This window comes from Carassius gibelio, chromosome A19, assembly GCF_023724105.1.
Source record: "Carassius gibelio isolate Cgi1373 ecotype wild population from Czech Republic chromosome A19, carGib1.2-hapl.c, whole genome shotgun sequence".
Taxonomy (NCBI): Eukaryota; Metazoa; Chordata; class Actinopteri; order Cypriniformes; family Cyprinidae; genus Carassius; species Carassius gibelio.
In genome coordinates, this window is record NC_068389.1 from 22,103,151 (window position 1) to 22,115,607 (window position 12,457).

Genomic DNA, 12,457 nt, shown 5'->3' on the forward strand with positions numbered 1-12,457 from the left:
GCTATGCCAACAGCTCGCGCTGGCGTCACCTAGGGGATGGCGCCAAACAGAAAAATGACCATCTGCCTGTCACTCAAAAACTGTCACCAGTAGTATTATATACAACAAAAATAATGTCAGATAACTAATATAAAACCTGGACAAACTTACTAGAATAGATACAGTAATAAATTACTGGTTTAAAAAGGATTTTCAGCTCCATCTTTAAATTGTAACCTCTGTCACACAGAAAATAAAGTAATAATAATAAATGTTGCATATAATTCATATATTAAATGCAGGAACTATTTTTCTGGAGGTGTAATTTGACTTAGCTGCTGTAAGATGAATTAGAGTGATATTTGATAAATGTTTCATAGGTGCTGACCAAAAAAAAAAAAAAATAATAAAAAAATAATAATACATTTTTCAAATTAATATATTTCTTCTGTCGGAAGACACCGTAATAAGTTTTAATTGCAAAAACATACTATAATCTTTATGAAGAATGAGTCAAAAGTTTTACGATAACATCTTGAGATTCATTTCAAAGCAAAAATGTTGCATTCTTCAAAACAATTGGCAGATGTTTCAAAAATTAGAAACTGCATCATAGTAAATATATGTGAAAACATAAGTTATGAGTGTATGGCATTAAACTATTTATTTACTAAGTGCTTTTATTAAATGTATTTGGTAGTTCAAATGATAGTACACAATGTCAATGTGCTACGCAATAGTTATAATTCACTTTATTTGAAGATGACTGTCCATACAGTTCAAATACGATTTGTCTGTATACCTGGAGTAATAACGGTTATGACCTAATAAAGAACTGTTTCACAGATTCGCTGCTAAATGTATGAGCAACAGGCAAGTATATTCACAATAATGTAGTGCTTTTTATTAAAAAACAAACAAACAAACAAAACAAATAGAATATAAAACAGAAAAAAGTAAAAACCAACAGCATTTTTCATGACTTTATAATTACAAACTTTGAACCAGAGTGGAAGAAGTTTCGACAAACTGTACACAACATCACAAAATGCCTGCCAGTCTGTCCATATACAATGCTTGCATCTTATTCTGTGATTGTCTAAAAATAACTAAACAAATCACACAAAAACACACAAATACAAGAAATACAAGCATTATATGTATGACCGCGATCACAAAAAAACAGAACAATGTCCAATTCTCGTTTGAAGAAAAAAAAAAAAAAAACTAATTTTCTTTTTTTACAAATTAAAAAGATTACGAACATGATACTGGGTTGACAGCTTGTTTTTGCCAAAAATATCATTTTACATTTTCATGTTGGTTTGTTTTTTTAGTGTTCAACACTTTGCAGCAATAAAACGAGGATCATTATATCTTTTTCTCCTCAAAAAGTAATAATAATAATGTTAATATTAATTATTACAGTGACGGGGGCCAGGTGTGGGGTCACTGCGAGGTCATCAGACGATCCTCCCTCTCACACTGAGCTCAAGTCACGTTTCAGATGCTTTGTAGCTTACACAGGAAATTTATAGCGATTATTAAATCATAATCTTTGCCGCTTTCTCATCCACATTTTGTAATTTTACACGCGACAGTTCTGTCAATACAAATTGCAAAATAATCAGAAGAATCGTAATAATTATAATAATAATAATAACACTAATAATACATAAAGGGCTGAATCCTGTACAATAAAATACACAAAATCCATTATCAAGATATTGCTTTTGGAGACATTTCTCACATTTTCCCGTCTGTTTATATACATAGCTTGGCACTATACAATTTTCCTTTAGTTAAGTCAGTTTTCATTGTTTTTTTATTTCGGTACATCTATGGGGTTTGAAATACTTCTCTGTCATAGCTGATGCATTATGGGCAAAAATCTCATCATGATTTTTTTTATAAACATTCTCCATGGCAACCTGAAAGGCCATTAAAAACAATAAAAGAAAAGATAACAACAACACTAAAACCTGGACCCGACCCCATCCCACCCGCCCTGCAAACCACAAACCAAAAATCTGACATCACATGATACAAGTTCTTGTGAATTTAACCGTTTATTAACTGCTGTGAAGCCCTTAGTTGTTTTCTCATTTGTATTTATATTATTAGAATGGGCTTACACACACACACACACACACACACACACACCCACACACACAAACACCGAAAAGAATCTCACCCACTACCATAAACAAAAAAAAAACGCTCAAGATAACGGCATTCTAAGGCGTTATATAAAGCCAGCGCACCTCCACTGCTAGATTTAGTTTTTTGTTGTATTTTTAAGCTGGTGAATTAAATACTTTTAAAAAAGGGGGCGGGGCTGGCAGCCATTCTAACCAATCACAATGGCCACAATAACAGAAGGGAAACATTCCAGTCCCGAAGTCCCGAGCTCACAAATATGGATAGCCCCCGTCGTGCTCCATTCCTAATGAAATTGGAGTATAACAAAAAAAAACGGACAGAAAAAGAAGGTAACATACTTATGTTTTGCTTTATCATACAGCATTGATCAATACTGCGTGAGAATTAGTGTCTTATCCAAACATCTCCGGGAGCGAAGGATGTCCTTGTTTATGTTGTTAAAAGTGCAGTTAGCCAACGTTCTTTCTCAGGTTTCTACTTTCTCTCTTTTTCTCAGCCTATGGGCAGTGAGTATGCGCTACACTACACCTCCTATGATGCTTTTATTTTTATTTTTTATTTTCATGTCAAGTCATTCCCATTGTCGACCATAAGGTGGCGCCGGACTCCCATTTTTCCATTTGCACCTGAACCAAAGGCCAAATATAGTACCTCTTAGTCATAGGACACATTTGACCAGTGAAGTCATAGTTCATCTGTAATAACTCAGTTAGAATTTCAAATCGTGGCCTATTCTCTTCAGTTTAAACTTTCCTATGTCTGACACTTGTACTTTCTAAATGCATCAAGGTTGATGACTTGCAGCAAACGGCAGGTCCTTAGTGCACGGAGCTCGGGCTGGTCTCTCTTGTAGCTCCTTTAGAAAAAGAAGCGGCAAGATATAAATATGAGCATGAAGCCTTTCACCGCAGCTTTCCCCCTTGTTGCCAGGTGTACTCCACCTCTGCTCCTCCATTTTTTATCATTCTCTTGCTGCTCAGCAGGCGAGCTCAGCAGAGTGTTGTCAACATTACTTCCTGCAAATAAATTCGCTCAATCCAAGTGTCCGTCTGCGGAGGCGGCGACCAGAGCCTTCCTCCAGAAGATACGTCACATCTATCGCTGTAAGGGAAACATTAAGACAATGGTTTTCATCAAACTAGAGGTTACTATTTGTAGTAGTGCGTGGCTACAAGAGCAGATTATGAATACACATGGTGTTTTTTATTGAATATAAAATAAGTTCAAAGAATCAGTTCTTTATCAACAGTTTTTATAAAAACAAAACTGGTTAAATATTAAAATCTTAAGTAATAACTATAAACATTATATTAATAATTACATTAATAATATTTCCCATCTAAACTGAAAAAAACCCCCTGAAAAATATGAATAAATAAATGAATAATACAATATGCATAACAAATGATTGATCATTGTAATATTTATGGGTCAATCTAACAAAGGAATCTAAAGGTCAAAAAAAGAAAAACAAAAAAAAAACAGGAAACAAAAATACAAGACAACATATTTTGTAGTATACTATAATATACTTATATTAAACTTTTAAACACAAAATAATACTGTTAATATTGATCATTTTAAAAGTAAAATAATATGGATTATAAATGCAATGTAATATCATATATTATATATATATATATATATATATATATATATATATATATATATATATATATATATATATATATACATATATATTAATATTAAAACTGTAAATTATGAATAAAATAAATTATTAGCCACATTAACATTTATGGTTAACAGAAAGAAATGTACATCACATTTTTACCCCTACATAAATCAGAAATGAATTCAATGAATTTCAATATTTCATTGATTCATTTGAGAAACTCCGAGTCTTTTAAGTCCGTTTCAAAGAAATCTTCTAATGTCAAAAGCACATTCAGTATTTGTGCTTGGAGCATAATATAATTTATGTTATTGAATGCCCAAAATAAAGGCACCCATAAAGAGGCTTTTACATTTCTTTAGTTTAAAGAATTGAATTAGGTTTGAAGGAATGTAATGTTACTAAAACCTTTTGGTTAAATACTTTTTTTCCCTTACCATTCTTGCTGGGCGCCTGGTGCAGCAGGTCGAGCAGAATCTTGTTCAGCCGCTCTCTCTGTGCTTCCCTTCTTCCCAGGATTGATGGATGAAGAGGTAAAGAGGAGAGTGAGGATAAGCATGGGGCGTCCAGCGCATCTCGCCCTCCTCCTCCTCCCTTCTCTCGGGAGCCCTCGTCCGTCTCTCTCCTCTCTACCCTCTCTTCACCCTCCTCTTCTTCCTCCATGTCTTCTTCCTCCCCACCTGTCCTCCTTTCCTGTGATGTGGAAAGCTGGGATACAGGGGCGCTGGAGTCCTCCTGCGTGGTCTCTATCTCTCCCTCTGCTCCTCTCCCTCCATCCTCGTCCCCATCTCTCGAGAAGCCGGCAGACAGCTGATCACATGACACGCTGGGTGAGGGCTCTTCATCACACGCTGATGCACCTTTGGGCCGCTCACTCTTCCAGGCGGAGCGGCCGCCATTCCTCTTGTAGTTATCCGGCACATAGTGAGGCTGTAGTCAGAGATAAAATTTAAAAAAAATGAATGTGGATACAACTAGTGTACTTGCTTGATCAACTAGTTTACATTCAAACAGTCATGAGTTAGCTAGCTATGCATCAGCAATGGAAAAAAAGCTAACTTAATTTAATAAGATTAACAGAGAGTTGATATAGCCACTTCCCATCCCATCTAAAACTGTCAAAACATGAATACAATAAAAAATGATGGGCTATAATTTATGTCCAATTAAAATTTCATCCTTAAAAATAAAATAAATAAACAAAATAATAATATTAAAAAGCAAAGTAACACAACTATGTATTCCAATAAATATTAATTAATCATTTCTTATTTAAACTGGAAAAAATATGAATAAAAAAATGATTGGCTGAATCTCAAAAAGAAATGTATAGGTAAAAAAAAAAGTCAAAACATCTGTAATGTACTGTACTTTAAATGAAAAAAGTTACAAAAGAGTTAATATGAATAATAATTATTAAAATTAATAGCATAATGTCCCAAGTAATACTGTAAAATATCAATACAAATAAATAAATAAAAAATTACACACACACATATATATATATATATATATATATATATATATATATAGACACACACACACACATATATACATATTAATATAGCCATATTAGATGATAAATTATATTTCTTAATGGTTTTTATTTTTCCCACTTCTTTATCAGTTTTGTCAGATTCACAGCTTCTACAGTTACTCACTGAGAAATCCCTTTTTGGTGTCAGTCTTTTGGGGAAGTGGTTGAACGCAAAGGGCTTGGTGCACACTGGGTACCGGTTTCGGTGGATCTTGTAGAACAGGTGTGCCGATTTATCCAGCCGGTAGTCACAGATGTAAACGTCTGGTTCCTCTACCCCTTTTGGACGACCTGAATCCATTAGCAAGAGTAGCAGGCATTAGCATGCAAAGTGTTTGGGGTTTTCAGCAAGCAACGTCTGGTTCAGTACATGTCTTGAATCTCACTGTTGATTTGTTTATGTAAGACTGTTGTACGTGTGAACATCTCACCCTTGCAGTAAGTATACAGGTCCAACACACAACACATTCCCACCACCGCCTCCAGTGGTATGATCTCATAGAGAGGCACTCGGAACAACTCGTTATGATAGAAGCGACGGGAAGGAGAGTGGTGCGTCTCATGGGGACGGAAGTAGTGATGACCAAAGGCAAACCTCTCACCTCTAAAGAAAGAAAAAGAGAGTCAAGATCAAATCTAAGGTCTGTGATTCTGTTGATTAAAGGAATAAGCATTGACGACAATGATTTAGTCAACAAGACATACTCCTTTCAAACAAGCCTACCTCTACAACCAGAAGCTATTGACAGGAGGACAAGAACTTAGCCTAACCTTTACGCTAAAATCTGTTTGGATGATACGTATGTTTTTCCAGGGTCAACAAGGATGTCAATGCTTAATGCTGAATTAAAAGTTCAAAAAAAGTATTGAATAAGGAGACATTTTAAATATTGGGAGTGTGGTGAACCTCACTTCTCATTTTTCCAGAGTTTCTCGATTCGGAAGATGTCCAGTTTGTCTCTGTTGATATGAGACAGGAGACGGTATGACTGACGCACCGGCTGGCCTTCTGTTGTGCGTCTGCTGTCTCTCATGAGGTACACACAGTCACCTGCAACAACCACATGCAAATATAAATAAACTTAAACATGTCAAACCTACAAACCAGATTTAATTTCACAAACAAACACATGCACGTACCCTGATGCAATAGTAAGTCATCACGAAGCAGGCATATATAATAGATGGATCCTGACTGGGCATAGCTGGGTTGGGGCACCATTGGGACCTCCTGTCGAAACATGATAGGAAATACATAAAAGACACACACACACACACACAGAACAGCTTTCAAGAGTTCCAAACTTCCTGAATGACAGAGGAGATGTTAATCCTGGGGTGACCTTTAAAATGTTGTGATAAAAGACCATATGGCCATGCTAAACACAGTCAGAGAGGAAGAAAGAATTGTAAAGTTACACAGACTGAAAGGTCACATACCCTGTCCACTGGACGAGGGTCACACAGTTCACAGAGATAATGCTCCACATCCGCTTCCAAACGCATACAATCACAGTGCTGCCACACCTGATGGACAGACACCGAGAGATAGATTACCTATACTTAAAATCAATAAACAACATATCACACGAACAACAAGAGTAATGACAGAATAATGAATAATTAACTGTAAATAATAGATATTAAACTTCAACAAGCCTTATAAACTGATGTAAATAAGTTCAGGTTGACATACTAAAATTACAACAACAAAAAAAAGTTATTTAGAAATGTAAAAGAATATAAGAAAAAAAATGACAAAAGCACACAGCAAACTCACTAAAACGTAAACTCAACTGAAAATATAAAAACAAAGGCCAAGTCAAAACATTCTAATACTATAATAATACTAAATTAACCCTGATATTAGCATATCTTGCTTAATAGAAAAAATATTGTCTGCCTGTCTTCACAAAATACCTATAGACTACAGATTTAAAAAGATAGGGAGGTGTTGTTGGACTGTGGAAATTTTGCTGCAGTAAAGCTAGGTTGTTGTAGTTGGTTGTCAGGGTGTTGCTAAGGTGTTCTGAATGATATTAAGGGTGTTGCTATGCAGGTAGTAGACTGTAGATGTGTTTGGTTGTCAGGGTGTTGCTAAGGTGTTCTGAATGGTATTAAGGGTGTTGCTATGCAGGTAGTAGACTGTAGATGTGTTTGGTTGTCAGGGTGTTGCTAATGTGTTCTGAATGGTATTAAGGGTGTTGCTATGCAGGTAGTAGGCTGTTGATGTGTTTGGTTGCCAGGGTGTTGCTAAGGTGTTCTGAATGGTATTAAGGGTGTTGCTATGCAGGTAGTAGGCTGTAGATGTGTTTGGTTGTCAGGGTGTTGCTAATGTGTTCTGAATGGTATTAAGGGTGTTGCTATGCAGGTAGTAGGCTGTTGATGTGTTTGGTTGCCAGGGTGTTGCTAAGGTGTTCTGAATGGTATTAAGGGTGTTGCTATGCAGGTAGTAGGCTGTAGATGTGTTTGGTTGTCAGGGTGTTGCTAATGTGTTCTGAATGGTATTAAGGGTGTTGCTATGCAGGTAGTAGGCTGTTGATGTGTTTGGTTGTCAGGGTGTTGCTAAGGTGTTCTGAATGGTATTAAGGGTGTTGCTATGCAGGTAGTAGACTATAGATGTGTTTGGTTGTCAGGGTGTTGCTAAGGTGTTCTGAATGGTATTAAGGGTGTTGCTATGCAGGTAGTAGACTGTAGATGTGTTTGGTTTTCAGGGTGTTGCTAATGTGTTCTGAATGGTATTAAGGGTGTTGCTATGCAGGTAGTAGGCTGTTGATGTGTTTGGTTGCCAGGGTGTTGCTAAGGTGTTCTGAATGGTATTAAGGGTGTTGCTATGCAGGTAGTAGGCTGTAGATGTGTTTGGTTGTCAGGGTGTTGCTAATGTGTTCTGAATGGTATTAAGGGTGTTGCTATGCAGGTAGTAGGCTGTTGATGTGTTTGGTTGCCAGGGTGTTGCTAAGGTGTTCTGAATGGTATTAAGGGTGTTGCTATGCAGGTAGTAGGCTGTAGATGTGTTTGGTTGTCAGGGTGTTGCTAATGTGTTCTGAATGGTATTAAGGGTGTTGCTATGCAGGTAGTAGGCTGTTGATGTGTTTGGTTGTCAGGGTGTTGCTAAGGTGTTCTGAATAGCATTAAGGGTGTTGCTATGCAGGTAGTAGGCTGTTGATGTGTTTGGTTGTCAGGGGGTTGCTAAGGTGTTCTGAATTGTATTTAAGGTGTTGCGATGCAATTTGAGGATGCTGCTAAGGTGTTTAGAGTGGTATTTAGGGTGTTGCTATGTAGGTGGTCTGTTGGTTGTTGGCAGGGTGTTGCTAAGGTGTTGTGGAGGGGAGCAAAGCGGTTCCGGGTGGAGATCTGGAAGACAGAAGGGGGAGCACATTTTGCATCTTGCCTTTGTCTGACATAACCATTTCAGGTCTTGGAGTCTCTACTAATGAGCTAATGATCTGAATCAGGTGTGTTTAATTAAGCAGACTTGGAAAACCTGCCGTGTTGGGGGGCCTCCAGGAACGTGGCTGGGAACCGCTACTCTAGATGGTTGCTTTTTGTGACAAAAGACTGTATTTCTAAGTCTCTTTAATATTCAGGTCCCTAGATATGCAATCTGATCACTCCTTGCCAATTTTACAGTCTACGAAGTGAAAATCTTTAGTTTGGTGACAGCTCTCCTCAACAGGGAAATTAGGGATTCATATCTGTAATCTTGTTTATGAGCACATACCATGCACTTCTCACACTGGATCATGAGCCCCTCATCCTTGTACATGCCACAGATGCAGCGAATCACATCATCGTCTTTGTCATGATTGCCTCCTCCGTCATGGTGATGGTGGGCGTGGTCTCTCTCCAGCGAATCAGAGCTGTCGGCCTCACTGGCCGTCTCGCCCACAATTTCATCAATCTGGACAGCAGCCTCATGACGCGCACCATAGTATGCCTTCCTCAGTCGGCACACATCACGACCTACAGCAGACTTACGGCCATAATATTTCTGTTGAGAATAAGGAAATGTACAACAGAGATTAAGGAAAGTAATACAAAATAAGCCAGAGAAGATTCTTTGAAGTGTTTTCAACATGTCTAATTTAGAAAAGTCACTTCGGACCTACTAATAATAATTGTTTGCATCATTTGGTAGATGTGGGTTTGCCCATGTTATGTTGCTACACATGCAACACATTATGTTGCATAATATATATTTAAATAAATAAAAATATTTATATTATATTTATATACTATTATTTTATACTATTATTTTTAACTTTAAATTACAGAGTGCAATTTTTTTCCAAATTAATTATTTGTATATATTACATTAACTACAATGATTTTATCAATTATAATTATTTTCATTATCATTAGCCATAATGATATAATCATATTTGTAAGTAATGAGTGTAAGAGACACTAACCTCAGCATTGCGAAACACTTTGAGCATGTCTGTATCAAATGCCTCGACGGTTTTGTAGTGACCAGTGAGGATCTGCTTCTCTATGGTACTGAGATCTAGCGGATCGGTGACCTTCTCATAGTACTGTACATTCCTGTGGACACATATGGACATAGCACAAAAAAGTAAGTATTGCTGTGAAAGATGAAGACGCCACAGTGATCATAAAACACAACTTAGGCTGTTCTCACTGCAGTTTTTAATACATCAGAAAATGTTATTGCAGACTCCTTAACTGCACCAAATATTCAAAAAGTACATATTTATATAGGAAATTATCTGTACTAAGAACATAATATTTTTCTCACCTCTTCCTCGAAGGCAGGTTAAGCAGCGGAGCAGCAAGAGTTTGACCAGATGAATCTTCAAGGAACAAGAAAGCAACTGATTATGTGAGAATGCAGGTCACAAGCAATGTGTTTATTTGAAAGTAAGTCTCATGGGACTGAGGTATTAAAACAAAAATGCACTAATATTAAATTGAAAGTAGAATAAACATTCTAGATTAAATAAAAATCAAAGCCTTTTGCAGAATCGCATACCTCACTATGTGAATTTTGCATAACTAAATAATTGAAAATGACCTTTGCTTCTTGCCGTGCATAATGAAAATGATTATGCAGCCATTGAAGTGACTGCCGATAATACAATCAATAGCAAAAACTGCAGGTTTTTATGGGTGTGAGTATGATGGTGTTTGTGTGAATGAATTAGCATCTGTTTACCTTTGTAGCTTGTGATCATGTCACAAATCTCCTTAAAGATGTGTGCCAGGCGTGCAGTGCGTGTAACTTCCATGTTCTCCTCGGCTGCCGCAAGTCTTCGTGTGCGCACAGAGCGTGACGTCTGCAGCGCTGAGAACTGAGTCAGAAATACATCTGGGAAAAAAGCAAAACAATGCTAATCATGCAACATTGACTCCAAGCAGAATAATAAGAAACTTGTGCACGTCCACACACCTGACTTGATGTTGCCATCATCACGGATGACTCCTCCCCAGCGGGTGTATAGAGAAAGACCACTGTTCTCCCTCTCTCGCTCTCTCTCTCCCTCTCGCTTCAGAAGTTCCTGTTTCTCCCGCATCTTCTCCCAATTCCGCAGCAGGAACACTCGATGTTTCAGCACAAAGTTTCTAAATTAAACAAAAAAAATCAGTGGAGGATGTCCGAGTTTGAGAGATTAGTCTATTATATTAGACGGCTTATAAAGTCACATCGTTTAATTCAATGTGCCAAATGTAAATTAAAATGATGACTTGTTTTTGGCACAAAAACATCCCTGACTTTTAATTAGACTTGCAAAGCACGTCAAATATGACCCTTTAAAACCAGCCGCCCAGAAAATAAAAAGTGTGAGATGGCATCCTACCTCTCTCTGTTTGACATAGGCTTCATTAAAAGATGCTGGTAAAACTTGCTGCTGTCACTGGATTCTTCCTCCTTAAAGGTCAAATAGAAACAAAAATGGTTTCGCATTAGGAAAATGTTGTACTAGTAGCTACTGTAGCCAATAGTAGTGTATCATTATTGAATGAACTGTCATACCCGCTTCTTCAGTGAGTGTTTGGACTTGCGTTTCTCTTTCAGTCTTCCCAGCCTCCGGGCTCCGCCCCCTGATCCGCCCCCCTTTCCAGGCAGCCCATTGATTCGCTGGCTCTTGCCGCCAATGATGCCACGGCAACCCTCTGAGCCACACATGCAGGCTTGCTGCATAGCAACAAGAGCAGAGAAATATAATTTGGCAAGCAGGAGGAAAATGTTTAACATCTACTAGAAGTTCAATCATCAACAAACATGAATGAAAGACCAGATGCTTTAATGCAAAAAAAGAAGGTTAACAGAATTGTAATAATATATAATATAATAAATATATAAATAAATCCAAACCCTGAAATTATTAAGTGGCTATGAGTGACTGAATCAACACCGCCGATCCTGACCAATGAAGTACAAGCATCCGCTACAAAACACAGCTGCATATATACACACTGTGCACGTGTATGTACATGTATCAGACATGCAGGACCCGGGTGAGCACAACTCTTCCAACATACCTGTTCTTCTGTGTTGAAGGAGTGGAAGTTGTAGTCATACGTCAGTTCTGTTCCGCTGTCGATGTCTTTCAAAGCAAACAGACCAATACGGTACACTCCATTCACCGACCTGAGAGAAAGACAGACTCGAGCTTAGTCAAGTTTCTAAAGCAATAATACAGATTGTTGCGGCTACTTACAAATTTACTTACAATATTTTTATATATACAATTAAAAAGAAATGGTCATTCCGTTAATTGAAACCAGTAATGCTGTAAAATATTATTACAATTTAAAATAACTGTTTTCTATTATTTTATAATTTACATCTAAGGTGAAAAAGCTGAATTTTTAGCAGCCATTATTTCAGTGTGACATGATCCTACAGAAATCATTCTAACACGCTGGTTTACTGCTCAAGAAACATTTCTTATTGTTATCAATGTTGAAAACAGTTGAGCTGCTTAATATTTCATTGGATCAGTGATTCATTTTATTTCTTCAGGACTTTTTAATAATAAAAATATAATTTTTGCATCAATGTAAACATTTTACGGTCACTTTGATCAATTTTCTGAATAAAACTATACATTTCTTTCAAAACAAGAAAATCTTACTGACCCCAAATTGTTTAACAGTAGTATAACCACGGTAGACGTCTT

At 37.1% G+C, this 12,457-nt stretch overlaps 1 protein-coding gene and 1 long non-coding RNA gene across 4 annotated transcripts in view; one reads left to right on the top strand and one right to left on the bottom strand.

Annotated features, from left to right (window-relative positions):
• Window positions 1-861: 861 nt before the first annotated feature.
• The window catches only part of LOC127934925 (histone-lysine N-methyltransferase ASH1L), a 42,887-nt gene continuing 31,291 nt past the window's right edge, over window positions 862-12,457 (bottom strand). For all 3 annotated transcript variants that reach the window (XM_052532485.1, XM_052532483.1, XM_052532484.1), the window contains 15 exons: window positions 11,817-11,925; window positions 11,308-11,469; window positions 11,132-11,202; window positions 10,723-10,895; window positions 10,489-10,641; window positions 10,072-10,126; window positions 9,725-9,857; window positions 9,034-9,303; window positions 6,753-6,839; window positions 6,453-6,543; window positions 6,225-6,363; window positions 5,744-5,916; window positions 5,437-5,603; window positions 4,213-4,705; window positions 862-3,243 (listed from right to left, as the gene is read on the bottom strand). In XM_052532485.1, the coding sequence (XP_052388445.1) occupies window positions 3,152-3,243; window positions 4,213-4,705; window positions 5,437-5,603; window positions 5,744-5,916; window positions 6,225-6,363; window positions 6,453-6,543; window positions 6,753-6,839; window positions 9,034-9,303; window positions 9,725-9,857; window positions 10,072-10,126; window positions 10,489-10,641; window positions 10,723-10,895; window positions 11,132-11,202; window positions 11,308-11,469; window positions 11,817-11,925 (2,368 nt within the window). In that variant the 3' untranslated portion in view covers window positions 862-3,151. The remainder of the gene's footprint in view (window positions 3,244-4,212; window positions 4,706-5,436; window positions 5,604-5,743; window positions 5,917-6,224; window positions 6,364-6,452; window positions 6,544-6,752; window positions 6,840-9,033; window positions 9,304-9,724; window positions 9,858-10,071; window positions 10,127-10,488; window positions 10,642-10,722; window positions 10,896-11,131; window positions 11,203-11,307; window positions 11,470-11,816; window positions 11,926-12,457) is intronic.
• LOC127934926 (uncharacterized) lies at window positions 7,330-8,220 on the top strand. The gene is made up of 4 exons (XR_008147940.1): window positions 7,330-7,492; window positions 7,571-7,761; window positions 7,840-7,917; window positions 8,074-8,220. It is a non-coding gene; the product is annotated as an uncharacterized LOC127934926 (long non-coding RNA).